Here is an 18,564-nt window from a genome sequence, read left to right on the forward strand (position 1 = left end):
CTCAGCATTCCCCTCGTACTGGAGCTGAGTTCGCCCCTCCGGGCCAAGCACTTCCCCCCCCCCGGGCTGAGCATCCTCTGTCCCCGGTGTCGAGCACCCCTGAAGTCTGAGCACTCCCGAACGTCCTTATTAGCATCCCCCAGGGACTGAGGCTGAGTTCGGGGGGACAGGGACCCCTCTTTTCCCACCGCTTCCTGTCCCGGCCCTGGTGTCTCCGAAACCCCGGGACCCCAATTAACGGTGACCGTGATTGATGAGCCAGGGCGCAGCTCGCGGGGGGTGGGGGGGACACCCCAGCTGCGCCCCAACTCTTCGTTAAGCCAAGACTAACGAGCAGCGGGGAGATTCCGCCTCTCCAGACCCCCTCAAAAGCCCCCCCCCCCCCATCCAAGGGGGGTGGTTAGAGAGGTCCTATGGGACCCCCGGCCAGGTTGGTTAATTAAACGCTTTAATTAGGGCCGTGTTGGTTAAACAAATGGGGGAGGGAGGGGGGAAGGATGGAAGGGGACATCCCTCTGCCTCTGTCTGTCCCTGCCCCTGCCGTCCCTGCCCGCAGCACAGCGCGAACAGATCAGGAGTGTAATTATACCCCTCTAATTAGCGGGATTAGGGGCTAGCGGCGGCGCGAGGCTGCGGATGTAGGGGGGGGAGCGCTAGCCCCGCACTCCATCCCCCACCCCGACCGCGCGGGGGGCGCGGGGCCGGCGGGCTCTTTGTCACCGGCTGCTGTCCCCAGGGAGCGTTCACAAGGGACTGTGTCCTCAAAGGGATGTCCCCAGCGCTGATGTGTCCCCAAAGGGATGTCCCTGCTGCCACCACGTCCCCGAGGGTGTGATGAGCCAGCGTGCCCCCAAAGGGATGTCCCAATGTCAGTCCTGTGGCATGTCCCCAGATGGGTGCGTCTGCCCCTGGCATGACCCCAGAGGGATGTCCCTGGTGCCACCACATCCCCAAGGGGCTTCCTTCCACCACTGTGCCCTCAAACGGACATACCCCCGGCTGGTGTGTTCCCAGAGGGATGTTCCCAAAGGGATGTTCCCAATGTCAGCCCTGCATCACGTCCCGGAAGGATGTGTCTGCCACCACCACGTCCCAAGACAGAAGTCCCCACTGCTGGTGTGACTCCAAGGGGGTCTCTGCTACCACCGTGTCCCCAAAGGTATGTACCCACTTTCCCTGGAGTGTCCTCAAAGGAATGCCCCCACCCATGTGTCCCCACTGCCACTCCTGTGGCAGTGTCCACAAAGGGATGTCTCCACAGCCAGCCCTGATCCGTGTCCCCAGAGGGCTGCACCCACAGCCGGCCATTCCATTTGTCCTTGGGGACGGGGTCTCCAGAGGGGTGTCCCCACTGCTGGCGTGTCCTCATATTGCCACACCGGCTGCCAGTGTCCCCGCGGCTGCAGACCCCCATCCCCAAGCCCCCCAGAGCTGGCCAGACCACAATTAGAGGCCCGGGGAGGAAGGGCGGGGGGGAGGCGGGCCTGATGCAAATGAGGGTGGCAGTTAATTAGGGCCTGAACACTCATTACGGCCGAGAGCAGCTGATTGCGATGCAGCTCCGAGTCCCGGCAGCGCCATTTGACCGCTCGCTAATGACATGGGGGCGGGGGGACATCATGGGGCCCCCCCAGCCCGTGTCACCCGCATCAGCTCCGCAGTCACTCCTGGAAGGAGCAGGGCCCGCGCTCAGTCCATCCCTGCCATGAGCTGGGACCTTGCTCAGCCACGGCTCATCCCTGCCGCGAGTTGTGGCAGTTCTCAGTCAAGATCGCCCCGTGCAATGAATTGTGGCGGCTCACCTGTGAAATGAGCTGTGCGTGTCCTCAGCCAGGGATCACCCACGCAATGAGTTGTGGCCGTTCGCAACTGAGACTCACCTGTGCAGCGACTTGTGGCCGTTCTCAGACAAGGCTTATCCGTGCGAAGAACTGTGTCTATTTTTCAGCCAAGACTCACCTGTGCAATGAGTTATGGGTGTTCTCAGCCAGGGGTCACCCGCGACATGAGTTGTGGCCGTTCTCAGTCAGGGCTCACCCATGCAATGAGTTGTGGCCGTTCTCAGCTTCTGCGGGTGTGAGGGCGGCAGGACAAGCAGCTTGGGAAGGCAGCGGGGAAACACACCCCTGGTCCCCATCACTCCCCCGCCGTCTCGTTCCAGTCAACCTTCCGATTCAACAGACATAATTAAAAGTCCGCCAAAAAGCCGAGCGGACAAGTCATTAGACCCAGAGCAGTGTGTTCTGCAATTTACTGACCTGCTTGTAATTAACCTCCTGCCGCCAAAATACGCTGCTGAAAAGAAGCATAAACTTATTAGTGGCGACGGTGGCTAATTAAAGCGAAAGATGTAATTATCCTGAGATGTGGCCGCAGGCAGGAAACTGATGAAAGGAGAGAAAAGACGCTCAATGCAATATTCGGAAGGACGCGGGGATGCCGAGCGAGGCAGAGCCCTGCTGTCCCGCGCCGGTGCCCATCAGCATCCTGAGCGCCTGCATCCCGATCCAGCCGCCCTGCCCGCTGCACAAAGGGGACCCAGGCGGGCTAATTCGGCGCGGGGGCAACCGGCACGCCTCCCTCTTTGTCTCCCTTTCACAGCCAATATCCCGACCCCAGATGGGTTAATACATAATGCAGACAAGCAAGTAATTGCTTGCCTTTGTGAGGCCGTCAGCGCTGGGTCCCCGGCCCTCTGATCCCCCATTAGCGGCCATGCAAACAAGCCTTCCACCCAATTAAGCCCAGCTTTGATAAAGCCTTTCCCAATGATGTGGCGGTCCCAAACTAGCGATTCGCACATGAGCCACTACCTGTTAAACCCGGCGTCGGCTTCCTTCGGGGACGAGCATCCCTCGCCTCTCGCCATGACCCAGCTGCCGAGCTCTGCCCGGCTTCCCCTGGCCCTGAAGGGAGGCTCGGCTGATAAATGATCTCGACAAACTCTATATTAAAGAGGTGGAAATGGGATGTTAATATACCCCAAGCCGCTCGTCTCGAGAACACATGGGTTCCGGCTTTCCAAAGATGCTGGTAATGAGGCGGGCTGGGATGCCCGCGAGGAGATCTCGACCCACCGCCTCCTGCGCCTGCCAGGTGTGGAGGACAGACAGCCTGACACCCGTCCTCTGAGGCATCCCCACACTGTTCCGCAGAGGCTCCACGGGTCATCCCCTAAAGCATCTCAATCTGCTCACTGAAAGCATCCCAGCAGCATCCCACAAAGCATGCCAGCGTGCTTTCCTGGAATATCCCAGCTTTGTCTTTTAGCACACCCTGGCATCATCCCCTAAAGCAGTTCAGTGCACTCCCCTAAATCTTCTCAGAGTCATCCCCTAAAGCATCTCACTAAGCTCTCCTAAAGCATCCCAGCATCATCCCCTAAAAAATTCTGGCACCATCCCTAAAGTATCCTGGCATCAACCCCTACAGCATCCCAGTGTCATCCCTAGATCATGCCAGCATATTCCTCCGAAACACCCCAAGGTTATTCCTTCGCACACCCTGGCATTGTCCCCTAAAGCCTCTCACTGTCATCCTCTAAAGCATTCCAGTGTGCTTTCCTAAAGCTTCCCAGGATCATTCCCCTAAAGCATCCCAGCACCATCCCCTACAGCATTCCAACATTATTCCTTGTAGCATTCCAGTGTACTACAATACAGGGTCTTACTATCATCCCCTAATATATCCTGGCATCCCAGACTCATCCTCTAAAGCATCCCAGTGACATTTTCTAAAGCATGCTAGTTTGCTCCCCTACAGCGTCCCAGCATCACACTCTAAAGTCCCTATAAGGTCCCCTGAAATGTGCCAGTATCTCTCCTTAATTCATCCCACCATCCAATATGTTCATCCCAGAGCATTCCTGTATGTTCTCAGAAAAAATCCCGGTGTCATTCCTTAGGGCATGTCAGCATCATCCCCTAAGGATCCCAGTGCACTCCCCTTAAACAGCATTATCCCTGAGTGCATCCTGGCACCATCCCCTACAGCATCCCAGCATTATTCCCTACACCATCCCAGTGTCATTCCCTACAGCTTCCCAGTGTCATCCCCTACACCATCCCAGCGTCATTCCCTACACCATCCCAGCGTCATCCCCTACACCATCCCAGTGTCATCCCCTATACCATCCCAGTGTCATTCCCTACACCATGCCAGTATGCTCCCCAAAACACTCCAGCTCCATGCCCTAAAACATCCTAGCATTATTTGTTAAAGCATCTGAGCATCATCCTTTAAATCATCACAGTATCATCCCCTAAAGCATCCCAGAGTCATTCCCATATGCTCCCCTAAAACATCTCAGCATCTTTCCTTGAAGCATCACACTGTTATTCCTCAAAGAATCCCAGTCTTGTCACTCCCCGAAGTATCCATCATCATCTCCCAAAAGATCCTACTTTCATCCCCTAGAACATCTACTAAGTTCTCCTAAAACATCCCAGCATCATTCCTTAAAGCATCAAAGCACTGTCTTCTCATGCACGCCCCCATCATCCCCTACAGTATCCTAGAATCATTCCCGACAGCATCCCAATGGCATCCCTTAACACATCCCAGTGTCATCACCGACACCATACCAATATCATTCCCTACACCATCCCAGTGTCATCCCTAAACGATTCCAGCTCCATCCCCTCCATCCCCACAACCCCCAGTCTTCACCATTGCTCTTCCCCACCCCCCCCCCCCCCAGCAGCCCCTGTGCTCCCCTTTCCCTCCTCCCCACCCCAAGTGCTGCCACAACCTCTATAAATATTCAAAAAGCTGCATTTTCCGGCCAAGCGCCTGGCTTGGGGTGGGGGGCTCCCAGGGGGAATGTTAATAACGGGGCTGGCAGGGATTCCCCCCTGGCAGCGGGGTGGGGGGACCCAGCCGCTCATTTGCCCGGACAAATATCTTGTCGCTCCTCATTATGGCCAAACTTCGTGCCTCAGTTTCCCCACGCGATGCCGCCCAACGAGGGCTGGGAAAAACCAGGAGGAATAAGGAAGCACCAAAACCAAGGCAGAATAATGAGGATAACAAAGTAGGGAGGAAGCCTCCCCCCACCTAAAAACTTTGAGGGGGGTGATTTGGGCAAAGCCTGGGCAAACAGCCGCTAATCGCCGAATCAAGCAGCAATTAAATGCCGCGGCAGTGAGAATAAATCTGCTAACGAGGAGGCGATGCCCCCGCACTCGCTGTTTGCCCAGCTGATTAACGGGGATGAATCTGAGGGGGATTATCCATCGGGATGAGGCGGCTCCTTTGTCTCCATTCCCCATCACAAGCTCTCTCAGAGGAGGTGTTGGATGCGTGTGTGTCACCCTCGGGAGCCCATCGCTGCAGCCTCAGGCCTCGTAGTGGGATTAATACAGAGGTGCTTTAATCCCTGAGGCTCCCAAAACCTCCAGGATTCCCATTTAAAAGTCTCCCATTTTCCAAGAACTCCATAAAAAGAGGGCCAAAGGCTTTCCGGGGATTAACATCCTTTTCCATCCTGTAGTTCCATGTCGGAGATGTCCCATTCCTCAGGTCAGCTTTTCAGAGGCACCCAAAAGGAGTAGGAGGGGAAACGTAGCAGTTTCAAAGATCCCAGCATTGCCATCAATTCCTGTCCCAGAGAATTATTCGGGTAATAGTTGGATAAACCTGTTATTCCATGGATAATTTGCTTTTTTTTTTTTTTATCCTACCGAGAAATCCCTGTGCTGCCACACTGCCAGCAGGAGAAGCGGAAAAGCTTTGTGCTCCTGCTAAATTAATATTTATTTACTTTCTCCACTCCCGGCTCCAAGGGACAAATGAATAATGCATTGCCCACTGGACACCTGGCAGATTCGGTGGGATATGGAGAGCCCAGAGGAAGCTGGTGAGGCTGAGTGGTCCAGATGTGCACCTGTGTGCAGCCTCAGCACAGCTCTGGGTGTGAAAAAGCCAGCCTGGGCAAGCTCTCCAGATGTGTGCTCACCTTGTGCTTCCAGATGTGCACAAATGGAAACCACCTGGCTCTCCAGATGCGCTGGAGCATTTCTGTGCCTTCAGCCTTGTGCCCAGCTGTGACATCAGGGACCTCTCCAGCTGTTGGTGTGAATGCAGCTGCATCCCCCAGACTGCCCAGCCCTCCCAGATGTGAACATCCTGGCGATCCTTGGCGCCACAGATGTATGTGGAAAAGCCGCCCCCCTCACCAGCTGTGCCCCAAGAATCCTCCAGATGTGAACACCCGTGGGGACCCAGATGTGCAAACGTGTGGGCACATTTCATCTGCTGCAGATGTGAGGCCCCTTCTCCCTCCCAATATCCCAGATGCGCATACCCAGACGCATCCTGGTCCCCCCCCCACTGCCCCTTCTCCTCCCCACCTCCTCTTTTTCCCTGAGCCCCCTCCAGGTTCCCCACACTCCCGACTTCCCCCTTTTCCCCACTTTTACCCTATTCCAAGTGCCACCGTAACAAAATCCCTTAACGACCCCCCCCTACAGCCCCCCCATAATGAACCTCTCTAACGAATTCCCCCAGACGTGACCTCCCTCCCCCCCCCCCCACCGCCAAGGGGGCTCGCTGGAGGAGGCTCATTGCTTTCCACATCAGCCCCAACACATTAATTAAGTGGCCAGTTGCTACTTACGGATTCAATGGCACCACGTGCTGATTCCTTCGTGTCCCCCCCCCCCCGCCCCCCACATATTCAAGGCGGTCCCAGCAACCCCAAAGTGTCCGTGCCCCGACCAGCACAGCCCCGGTGTTTGGGGTGTGTTACCCACTCGAGCAGCCGCATTTCCCCGGCGGGTGCGGGGTGACGCTGCCTTTCAGGGTTCACTGAGGGGGGGGTCCCGGGTGGGGGTTAACAGCAGCTCCATGTGGTGTCACTTAATTTGGGGTGAAGCCAGGGAGCTGCTCTGTCTCTTCCTTCTCCTCCCTCCAGCCCTCGGAGCCCCGTTTTCCTCTGCCTCCTCAAAAGTCACCACAGTTCCCCTCCACCATGAAGCCCTCACCCCGTACGGGACACCCCCCGCCTTCGTCCCCATCCCGCTCCTCAGGGACGGGGAGGGAACACAGGGACACCCCCATTACCCCGCCCCAGCGCCGCCCTGGCCCGTCCCCCACCCGGGGGGCGGTGCCGCAGGCTGAGCCGAGCCGTGGTGAGCCGAGCCGGACTGAGTCGGGCTGGGCTGAGCCGCGCTGGACTGAGCCGCGTCGGGCCGGACTGAGCCGGACTGGGCTGAACCGAGCCGGACTGGGCTGAACCGAGCCGGACTGAGCTGAACTGAGCCGAGCCCAGCCGAGCAGAGCCGAACTGAGCTGAGCCGAACCGAGCTGAGCCGAACCGGGCTGAGCCGGAGCGGGCTGAGCTGAGCCAGTCTTAGCCGAGCCAGTCTTAGCCGTGTCGTGCAGAGCCGAGCCGAGCCAAGCCGATCTCAGCCAAGCCGAGCAGAGCCGGGCAGGATGCTGCGGTACCTGCTGAAGACGCTGCTGCAGATGAACCTGTTCGCCGACTCGCTGGGAGCCGACGGCTCCAACTCCTCCTCGCTCCTGCTCGGCATCAACCGCTCCATCGCCGCGCTCCACCTGCCCGATCTGGCCCCCGGTAACGGTACGTGGTCCCCGGTCTTTCTGTCCCCCTGTCCCGGCGCTCCTGCTCCTGCTCCAGCCGGGATGCTGGAAGTAGCCCGCAGCCCCCCAGCCCCAACAGGGATCCCACCAGCACCGACACTGGACTACCAGCCAGTGTCCCCTTGTCCCCAAACCGGGACCTGCCCCATGTCCCAGCTCCGGAACTGACCCAGTGTTCCCTCACCAGCCCCGCGTCTCCAGTCTGGGACCAGCTCTCTGTCCCCAGACCAGATCCAGGGAGTGATGTGGTGTCCCTAGATAGTCTCCACGACCCCAAACTGAGACCAGCTCGCTGTCTCCAAGTCAGGACTGTCCTGCTGTTCCCAATCCAGTCCTGTGTTCCCAAATCCTGAACCTCGAGCAACCCCTTGTTCCCAAACTGTCCCATGTTCCTACATTTACAGCTGGGACAGATATGGCATCCGCAAATTGTCCCCATGTCCCCAGACCAATCCTCAGACCCCAAACCAGGGGCAACCCAGTGTCCTTAAACAGCCTTCATGTCCCCACACCTATCCCCAGTCTCCAAACCAGGACCAGCCCCATGTCCCAAAACTGTCCCTGTGTGCCCAAACCAACTCCCAGACACAACTAGGAGAGACTCCATGTCTCCAAACCAGTCCTGTTTTCTCCAAGCTGATCCCCAGACTACAAACTGGAACTGGCTCCGTGTTCCCAAACTATCTCTACATTCCTAAACCATCCCAGTGTTCTCCAACCAGCTCCGTGTGCCCTAATCCTCCCCATGTCCCCAAACCAGCCCCATGACCCCTAGCTGGGACAGAGTGGGGGTGAAGGAGGAGTGAGGGAGAGGGTGTCTGCCTGAATTTTGACTCTGTTTTCAGCTTCTCGCCTCTTTTTTAGTCTGAAAATCCCCCTCCAGCTGGCCCTGGGTGGCTAGTGAGGGGAGGGGGTGTTCCCTCTGCATAGTCAGCCGGGCACAGGAAGGGGCCTGCCCTGACCCCCTGCTTGTCCCAATTAGTCACCGGGCCCAGCTGCGGCTCCCCCGGTCCCTGCTGTGCCCCCCGGGGGTACCCAGTGCCCTGCAGCATTGCTTCTATCCCCATGGCAGCCACATCCCATCCCCATGGCAACCCCATGAGCACCCCAAATTGCAGCCCCCTTATGCCCGCAGCCCACCCCAGGATGTGGGGGAACAGGGGAAGGGGATGTGTGCACAGATACCTGTGAGTGAGCATTAATTATGCCAGCATTAATGACCATCCATTAATTCCCATGCCCTAGCAAGGGGATTTTTCTGCAACAGCCCCACAATCCCAGCTTTTTAAAACTTAAACCTGAGCATTTTCAGCAGCCCAGAACTCTGCTACAGAAAATCAGCACTTGGCAGCTGATGGAAAACCGGGGAGAATTTAGCCGCAGCCCCATTTCCACAGGGATGCCCAGTTGGAAACTGGGTGGAAAAGGCCATTACTGGGATCAAAGCTGCTGTGTCACACTGGCCTTGCCTGACACCCTCCCGATCCTGCTCCCCCCCCACCGGCACCCACCCCGGCATGGGCAGAGTGGGCTGGGACCTGGCCACGCTTCATCTCACCTCCTGCCTTCCAAGCAAAGCCGGGTCTGGAGCCAGGAAAGCCCCACACAAGCCAAGGATGCTCAGCCCCCCCAGCCCCCCGTCCCTACCCCTCCTATTTTTCCTGCAGGATCCCACCCTCAGCTGGAGGACACGGCTCCCCGCATCGTGGAGCACCCCACGGATGTCCTGGTGTCTAAGGGGGAACCGGCCACGCTGAGCTGCAAGGCCGAGGGGCGCCCGGCGCCGGTGGTGGAGTGGTACAAGGACGGGGAGCGGGTGGAGACGGACCGGGAGGATCCCCGCTCCCATCGCACCCTCCTCCCGGGGGGATCCCTCTTCTTCCTCCGAATCCTGCACGGGAGGCGGGGAAAGCCCGATGAGGGGGTTTATTTCTGCGTGGCCAGGAATTACCTGGGGGAGGCCACCAGCCGGAATGCTTCCCTGGAGGTGGCCGGTGAGTCCTGGCGGGGTTTGGGGGCGGAACTTGGGGTTCTGGTATCATCCCTGAGCCCAGCCTGCTTCAGTGGCAAGGGCATTTCACATTCCTGGGTTGTTCTGCCAAGGGAAAAGAGGGCAAAAAAAATTAAAATAAGGGGAAATAATTGGAAATAAATAAAGTAAGTGAAAAGAAATGAAAATAAATTCAGAGAAGTGAGAAATACTGGAAATAAGTGAAACTACGTGAAAACAAATGTAAAAAGAAAATAAGTAAAAAGGAATGAAAATAAGAGTAAGGAAGTAAGTGAAAATGGATGTAAATAACAGGAAAGAAATTAAACCATGGAAAAAAGAGAAATTAAATAACGAAAGTGAAAATAATTGAAAGTAAGTGAAAATAAATGAGAAATAAAATAAGTGCAAATGAGTGAGAGAAATGAAAATAATGAAGAACATGAAAACAATTGGAAATAAATGAAAATAAGTGAAAATTACTGAAAAGGAGTGAAAATAAATGAAAACATGGGTAAAAAATTAAAAGAGGCGAATATAATTGGAAACACATGAAAATAAATGAGAACAAATGAAAAGATTTGAAAATATTTGAAAATCAAGTAAAACAGATGAAGATAAATTAAAATCTGTTAAAGCCAATTCAAGCCAAAGCAGATGATGCTCCCCACAGCCCGGGGGCGCAGGGCTGGGGGCCTGAGGCCGCTGTGTCCCCGCAGTGCTGCGGGACGATTTCCGACAGCCCCCCGGGGACGTGGTGGTGGCAGCGGGAGAACCGGCCGTGCTGGAGTGTGTCCCGCCCCGCGGCCATCCCGAGCCCAGCATCTCTTGGAAGAAGAACGGGGTCCGGGTCAGCGACAAGGACGAGCACCTGACGGTGAGGGGTGGGGGGCCAGAACTGGGGTGGAGGTGATGCAGTGGAGATGTGGAATATTACAGGGATACAGGAGGTAATGGGGGTGTGGGGTGTGATGCGGTTGTGGGTGCAGTGAGGATGTGGGGTGCAGTGAGGATCTGGAATGTGATGGGGATACGATGGGAATGTGGGATGTAGCAGAGAGTTGGATGTGTGATGTGATGGATACAGGATGAGTTGGGGATGGGGTATGGATATGGGATGCATCCGAGATTTGGGATGCAATGGAAACATGGGATGTGATGAGAGTGTGGGTGCAATGGGAATGTGCGATGCAACGAGGATATAGGATGTGATGGGGGTGCAGAATGCAGGGGGGATGAGAGATGAAATGAGGGTGTGGGATGTCATGGAGATATGGGATGCAATGGGGTGGAGGATGCAGTGGGGATGTGGGATACAGTGGGGATGTGGGATACAGTGGGGATGTAGGATGTGATAAGGATCTGGGATGAGCTGTACTTCCTGCAGATCCGCGGTGGGAAGCTGATGGTGGCCAGTACTCACAAGAGCGATGCTGGCGTCTATGTCTGTGTGGCCACCAACGTGGTAGGGGAGAGGGACAGCGAGCCGGCCGAGCTGGTTGTCTTTGGTGCGTGGGGATTTAATTTTGGGGGTGTCAGGGAGGTGGGTGCTATCCTGGTGGGACTGACGGCCACCCTGCAGAGCGCCCAGCATTTGGCAAGAGGCCCCACAACCAGGTGGTGCTGGTGGAGGGGACGGCGGAGTTCGCCTGCGAGGCGGTGGGGGATCCGCAGCCGGCGGTGCGCTGGCGCAAGGAGGAGGGTGAAATGCCGCTGGGAAGGTGAGTAGGGGGAGAGGGGGGTGGCTGAGGAGCACCAAGGCCAGCCAGGGTTCTGTGGTGCAGCCGAGCAGCATCAGTGTGTGCCAGCCTGGTGTGCTTGGAGCACCTGCCATCCTCATGGCATCAAGGAATTGCTTCCCATAACCCTGACACATCCTCTGTCCTCTGCACATCCTGCATCCCTATCGCATTCCACATTCCCATCCTGCCACTTCTCCATCACATCCCACATACCCCTTGCAACTCAAATCCTCATTGCATCCTGCATCTTCTTTGCATCCCAAATTCTTATCGCATCCCAAATCCCAATCACATCCCATATCCTCACTGCAACCCACATCGCCATTGCATCCCACATCCCCATCACATTCCACATCTCCACCACGTTCCACATCCCTGCTGCATCTTCCATTTTCCTTGCATCCCAGATTTCCTGTGCAGCCATCACATCCCACATCCTCACTGCATCCCAACCCCATGGCACCTTACGCCCTCCTGGTGCCCCAGCACTCTGCTGGTGCCACAGCCTCGCTGGGTTCCCCCCAGGTGGGAGGTGCTGCCAGACAACACCCTGCGGATCAGCCGGCTGCAGGTGGAGGATGAGGGCACCTACACCTGCGTGGCTGATAACAGCGTGGGCAGGTCGGAGGCGTCGGGCACCCTCACTGTGCACGGTAAGGGGGGCCCTGGGGAGCACCCTTGGGTGCTGGTGGAGTGCCCAGACAAGCCCTTGTCTCTCCCCACACTGCTGCAGTGCCCCCCCAGCTTGTCACTGGGCCCCACGACCAGGCTGTCACCCCCGGCCAGAGCGTGACTTTCCAGTGCCAGAGCAAGGGCAACCCACCACCCGCTGTCTTTTGGCAGAAGGAGGGGAGCCAGGTCTGTCTCCTTCCCTCATCCTTGACCCCACACCCAGTCACAGCCCCATCCTCATCCCAATCCCATCACCATTTCTGTTCCATCTCATCCCCATTATCATCACAATCCCCATCCCAGTTCTACCCCATCCCCATCTCATCCCCATCCCAATCTCATCCCATCTCAACCTCACACCAGTACCAATCCTCATCCCTACCTGTCCTCATCACCATCCCATCACAGTCCCTAGTCCATCCCTGTCCCCATTCCATTCCATTCCATTCCATTCCCATCCCAATCCCCATCCCATCCCCATCCGCAATCTCATTCCCATTCCCACCCCTAACCCTGTCCCCATCTCAGCCCCCACATCCCATCCTCCCCTTGCCTCATCCCCCCCACTAATCCCACTCCCTCTCAGACCCTGCTGTTCCCGGGCCAGCCCTCGATCCCTTCCAGCCGCGTTTGGGTCAGTCCCAGTGGTGCTTTGACCATCGTCAACATCCAGCCCAGTGATGCCGGCCACTACCTGTGCCAGGCTATCAGCGTGGCCGGCAGCGTCCTGGCCAGGGCAGGCCTGGAGGTGACGAGGGGTAAGTCCAGTGCCAGTGAAGAACTGGCATATTCAGTGTATGAGTGACACCCACCCCACCAGCCAGCAATTCCCGTTTTTCTCCCTGTAGCACCCACTGGACTCCAGCCACCGGTGATCAGCCTGCTTCCCGCTAACCGGACAGTGCTGCCAGTGGGGGCCACAGTGCGGCTGCCTTGCGGCGTGGGGGCCCAAGACCCCCCAGGCAGCGTGGGGTGGCTGAAGGATGGCAGTGCCCTGGTAGGTGTCCAGCCCCGTGCCAGCCTGCTGGAGAACGGCACCCTGCAGATCACCGGCCTCCGGGTGAGCCGGCCCCGGCAGGGGCACCCATGGGGGTGCAGCAGGGAGGGAGGGGGCGGTGGGTGCGAGGGGTGCAGCAAAGGGAGGTGGATGCTCAGGGGGGTGGGTACAAAGCGTGGTGGGTGCTCAGGGTGGTGGATGCCGAGGTGATGGGTGCTCAGGGTGATGGGGCAGGAGCTCTTCCCCCTGCAGGTGAGAGACTCCGGGCTCTATGAGTGTGTGGCCACCAGCCCGGCGGGCGAGACACGCTGGGGCAGCTCCTTGGAGGTACAAGGTGGGTCATGGAGATGTCATTGCAGCGGGGCCACCGTGGCACTGGGAACAAAGCCACCCCAGACCTCCATGCATCTCCCTGCAGGTGATGAATCCGACCTCTCCCTGCCTTCCCCTGCACTCGGTCTCCTCCCTGGGCCACCCTCCGCCCCTGTGGTCACCAACGTTACCAAAAGCAGTGTCACCCTGAGCTGGAAAGGGAATGAAGACAGCGGTGCCACCGATGTCACCTCTTACATAGTGGAGGCTTTCAGGTATCACACAAGCCTCTTCTCTGGCTGCAGGGATGATGTGGTGGCCTGATACTACCCTGTCACGAGTCACCCCTGTCCCCTGGCAGCCAGGCAGCGGGTGGCCCATGGCAGACGGTGGCAGCCGATGTGGAGAGTGAGACCCACACAGTGAGCGGCCTCGTCCCCGACTCTGTCTACCTGTTTTTGGTGCGAGCAGTCAATGCCTACGGGCTCAGTGACCCCAGTGGCGTCTCGGAGCCTGTGCGCACCCAAGGTGAGATCCAGCAGTGACATCGGTGGAGGTGTCAGTGAATCCCCCACCCTTGGGCCCATCTCCACTTGGTGACACCAGTGGAGGTGCCCGTGCACCCAAAATCTTTGGGTCCATCCTTGCCCAGTGATGCCAGTGGAGTTTCCCGTGGACCCCCAATGGGTATGTGGCTTCTTCACTTGGTGACACCAGTGGAGATATCCATGGACCCTCCACCCTCTCATGTTTCCAGCAGACACCAACCCCACGCAGCAAGGGCTGGACCCTGAGCAGGTGCAGCAGGAGTTGGCGCAAGTGGCTGTGCACCTGCAGGAACCTGTGGTGCTGCCACTGGGCACTGTCCACCTCTCCTGGACCGTGAGTGCTGAGCCTCGCTACTGGTACAGGGCTCCCAGTGTCAAGCATTCCCCCATGCCACCCTTCCCTCGGGTCCTCAGGTGGAGCGCCAAGCACCCTTCCTTCAGGGCTACCGGGTGCTGTACCGGCGGCGTGGTGGGCACTGGGAGGAGGCGCGGACAGTGTGGGCCCCAGGGGAGCGGGGAGCCCTGCTCACCGAGCTGCGCCGGGGCCAGGACTACGAGGTCAAGGTCCGACCCTATTTTCATCACCTCCATGGTCCCGACAGCGCTGTGCGTGCTCTGCGCACCCCTGAAGCAGGTGAGTGTAGGGATGGAGGGGACAGTGTGGGTCCCCGGGGACAACCTGGAGGTGGTACCCCATGTGTCCTTCACTGGCAGCCCCCAGCGCCCCACCGCGAGCTGTCAGCGTGGCTGGGAATGGTACCAGTGTCCGCATCTCGTGGCAGCCACCACCGCTGGCAGAGCAGAATGGTGTCATCCGTGATTACCGGGTAAGGGTGGACAGCAGCAGGGATGTGGCAGGTCCACTCTTGTCCACCATGTCATGGTGTCCTTATGGGTGTTCCCCATCTTTTCCTCCTGCTCCCCACCAGATTTGGTGCTTGGGCAATGAGAGCCGCTTCCACATCAACCAGAGCGTGGAGGGGACGGTGCTGGCGACAGAGTTGCGGGGACTTGTCCCCGGGGTCCCTTACCGTGCTGAAGTTGCCGCTGCCACCAGTGCAGGTGTGGGTGCCCGCAGCGCCCCTGTTCCCATCCACATTGGTGAGACCCTCATTGTCACAACTTGCACCCATGGGTGGGGCATGATGGGGTCACCCACTACAGTGCTGGGGATGGCTCCTTGGCACCCCGCCGGTGTGTCCCTCTTTCCCGTGTCACTTGCAGCCCCCCTGGTGGAGCAAGATGCGGGGCCAGCAGGTGGGAGCAGCTTGGCTGAGCATTTAGCAGAGGTAGCCAGGCAGCCAGCCTTCATCGCTGGTGTTGGTGGTGCTTGCTGGGTCGTTCTCGCTGCCTTTGCTGCTTGGCTCTACAGCCGCCGCCGGAGGAAGAAGGAGCTCAGCCACTTCACCGGTACAGGGGGGTGCTACCCCTGGGACCTCTCACCCCTCACCCATCACCCATCAGCCACCCACCATCCCTCTCTTTACAGCATCCTTTGCCTACACACCCACCGGTAAGCCCATAGGTGCTGCGGGGTCCCAGTATGGCCTCTCGCTGCCCTCACCCCCATCTCTCTCCACAGTCGCCTTCCCAGCTCCAGTGCGCAGCAGCCCCAGGTAACCCCCCTGGCATCCCCTGCCCTCCCCAGGACCCTCAGGGCTGACCACCAGCATTCCTCCACCCCCTCCCCTTGCAGGGCAGCTGCCGGCGGTGGTTACCCGTGGCTGGTGGATGCGTGGCGTGGTGGCGGCACAGCCAGTGCTGCCGGTTGCTTGGGGACCACTGAGAGATACTACAACGGTGAGGGGCCAGCATGGGGCTGGGTGGCTCTGATTGAGGGGGTCATGACCAACCCTGATGATGCTGGTCACCCTCTGCAGATGCCGGCATCACTCGTTACATCGCCCAGACGGAGCAGTTTGGAGCAGGGGCTGCTGAGGGGCCGGTTTACAGCACCATCGAGGTTGACAGTGAGGAGCTCTGCACCTTCCCCCGTCCCTTCTCACAGTATGGGACCTCCTATCCTGGGGGTGGTTCTCAGCCCATGGATGCTGCAGCCCCCCAGGTGCCCCGTGGCCGGGCTGAGCACGGTAGGGTGGTCGGATGGGTGGGGGCACGCATGGGTGCTCGTGGTGCGGTGCCCTTCCCACAGCCCCCCCAGCATCCCTCCTTGGCACAGGGGCCAAAGCCAAGCTGGGGCAAGCAGTGAAACCACCGGTGGTGAGCTGGACAGAGCTGCTGCCCCCACCACCCTCAGCCAGTGAGCTCAGCCAGTGCACCCAGGAGGAGGAGAAGGAGGAGGAAGAGGAGGATGAAGAGGCAGCCGGAGGGTGAGTGTGGGGACTTGGGGCTGGGTGTGCTGCCCCCAGCACCTACCCTGTGGTTTCCACCCTGCAGGCTGGGGATGGAGGTGTGGTACCCTGGTGAGGACATCCCCTGTGCCACTGCTGCATCCTCACCCACCATCTCCTCTGGCTGCCGTTCCACCGCCACGCTGACACCGTCACCTCGCACCACGGAGGACATCCCTCGCCTCCGCGACTTCGATAACTCCCTCCTGCCCCGGTAGGAGATGGGCCTTGCTTGGTATGGCCGTGCCATTGGGGTCTGGATGTCCCATTGGGGTCCAGATGTCCCATCGAGGTCCAGATGTCCCACCATGGTCTGGGCGTTCCATCGCAATTCAGCCATGTTGTCACTACCCAGCTCTGCCATGCCATCATGGTCCAACAGTGTCATTAGGGTCCAGGTGTCTCATTGGGGTCCAGATGTTCTGTTGGGGTCAAGATGCCCCACCATGGTCCAGATGTTCCATCACAACCCAGCCATTTTGTCACTATTTGGCTCTGCCATGCTCTCATGGTCCAGCCATGCCACTGAGGTCCAGATGTGTCATCCGAGGCCCAGGTGTCCCACTGAGGTCTGGATGTCATGCCCAGTCATGTATTCATGATCCAGTTCCACTGTTCCACCATAGTCTGGCCTTGCCAGTGGACTCTGGATCAGGGCTTGGATGTCCCACCATGGTCTGGGTGTCCCATCACAATCCAGCCACATTACCATGACCTGGTCCTGCTCTGCCACCATGGTCTGGCCATACCATTGGGGTCTGGATGCCCAGGCGTCTCTTTGTGATTCATCCATGGTGTCACCATCCCCCCCTCCTCTCCAGCTGTGCTCTGACTGTGCTGTCATGACACATCCATGACACCGTGGGCTGACTGGGGTGTTGCAATACAGCTGCATCATCACCGGACAGGTGGGCCACCATCATCCAGCTGTGCTGTTGTGACCCAGCTCTGCCATGATCTGCCTGTGCCATCACAATGCTGGCATGTCACTGCATCCAGCTGTGCAGCTGCAGTCTAGATGTCTGGCTGCAATCCAGCTGTGCTATGACCCAGCTGTGCAGCTGCAATCAAGCTGCATGGTTGCAATTCAGTTGTGCCATGACCTAGCTGTGTCATGGTTTAGCTGTGCAGCTGCAATCTGCCAGTGTGCTCGCAATCCAGATGTGTGGTGATCCAGCTGTGCCACTGCAATCCAGCTGTGTGGCTGCAATCCAGCTGAGCAGCCTCTATCCAGTTGTGCTCCAGATGTGCCATTGCAGGCCAGCCATGCTATCACAACCTTGCCAGGCCGTGGTCCCCACCCTAGCTGTGCCATTGCTGCTCCCCTTTGCCAGCCCAGCTGTGTGGCTGTGATCCAGCTGTGGCACTTCTATCCAGCTGTGACGCTTCAGCCCACCTACACCAGTGCCATCCAGCTGTGACAGTAGCACATGGCTTCTCCTGGCTCTGGCACAGCTCTAGAGGGCTTGTGCCAGCACTGTGGTGGCCGCTGAGCCCCCATCCTGCTCCCCCCACCCTGGCTTCACCCCACCCCCCTCTTTGCCAGGAGACCCCCCCATGGCGTCAGCACCCCCTCACAGGCACCCAGTCCCTCGGTGACTCCGGATGCCAGTGAGGGCCATCCACCCCGAGCCCGCTGCCCTCCTGGCACAGGTGAGCCCTGAGGGGCCAGTTTGGGTGGGTGGGAGCCTCACTGGCTATTGGGGGGGCTGACGCTGCCATCCCCCACCCAGGGAAAACCCGCGGGGTGATCTCCAAAAGTCGCCTGAAGCCCAAATGCAGCCGCTACCGCCGGGAAAAGCAGATGGGAGGTGAGTGGGAGGAAAAAATAGGGAGTTCAGGAGGCTCAGGGGAGCTCAGCCCTCTCCTCTCCCTCTGCCGCAGACCTGCCGCCGCCGCCGCTGCCGCCGCCAGGCGAGACCCCCGGCCCCTCTCCGGAGCTGGAGCCAAGCGGGGCTGAGCGCAGGGTCACCCATCGCCCGCCCCGCGGCGGTAAGCCAGAGCCACCCATCGCGCGACAAAAGGGCTGGGGGTGTCACTGCCGAGCCCCAACCTTGTCCCCTCCCCTGCAGATGAGGTCATCCCCTACAGCAAACCCTCCTGCCTGCCCCGCGGGCAGGTGTCTGGCAGCTGCTCCACCACGGGCAGCATCTCGTCCCGCGGCTCCAGCAGCTCCCGCGGCCACGGCTCGGGGCGCAGCCGGACGCCGGGGGACCGCGGCGAAGGGACCGGCCACTGCCGCCGCCCAGGCGCCCCGTTTCCCTGCCCGCCGCAGGAGAAGCGATAAAAAGGGAGGGCGAGTCGGAGACAGAGTTGGGAACATGGGGATGGGAACACAGGGGACGTGGAG

At 58.8% G+C, this 18,564-nt stretch overlaps 1 protein-coding gene across 1 annotated transcript; it reads left to right on the forward strand.

The window, feature by feature from the left end:
- Nucleotides 1–7,434: 7,434 nt before the first annotated feature.
- On the forward strand, nt 7,435–18,501 carry ROBO3 (roundabout guidance receptor 3; the record flags this gene model as incomplete). The annotated part of the gene is made up of 26 exons (XM_082296998.1): nt 7,435–7,582; nt 9,270–9,596; nt 10,312–10,469; nt 10,980–11,100; nt 11,175–11,313; nt 11,860–11,987; nt 12,068–12,192; nt 12,593–12,764; nt 12,855–13,066; nt 13,256–13,337; nt 13,422–13,590; nt 13,677–13,843; nt 14,073–14,197; nt 14,278–14,497; nt 14,578–14,690; nt 14,793–14,964; nt 15,088–15,273; nt 15,353–15,376; nt 15,446–15,479; nt 15,560–15,663; nt 15,744–15,953; nt 16,043–16,193; nt 16,261–16,428; nt 17,761–17,867; nt 17,948–18,025; nt 18,287–18,501. The coding sequence occupies 26 exons, from the start codon at nt 7,435–7,437 to the stop codon at nt 18,499–18,501; spliced, it is 3,855 nt and encodes a 1,284-aa protein (XP_082153124.1).
- Nucleotides 18,502–18,564: the final 63 nt, after the last annotated feature.

The sequence above is a fragment of the Coloeus monedula genome (assembly GCF_965178545.1).
Source record: "Coloeus monedula genome assembly, chromosome: 25".
In the NCBI taxonomy this organism is placed as follows: Eukaryota; Metazoa; Chordata; class Aves; order Passeriformes; family Corvidae; genus Coloeus; species Coloeus monedula.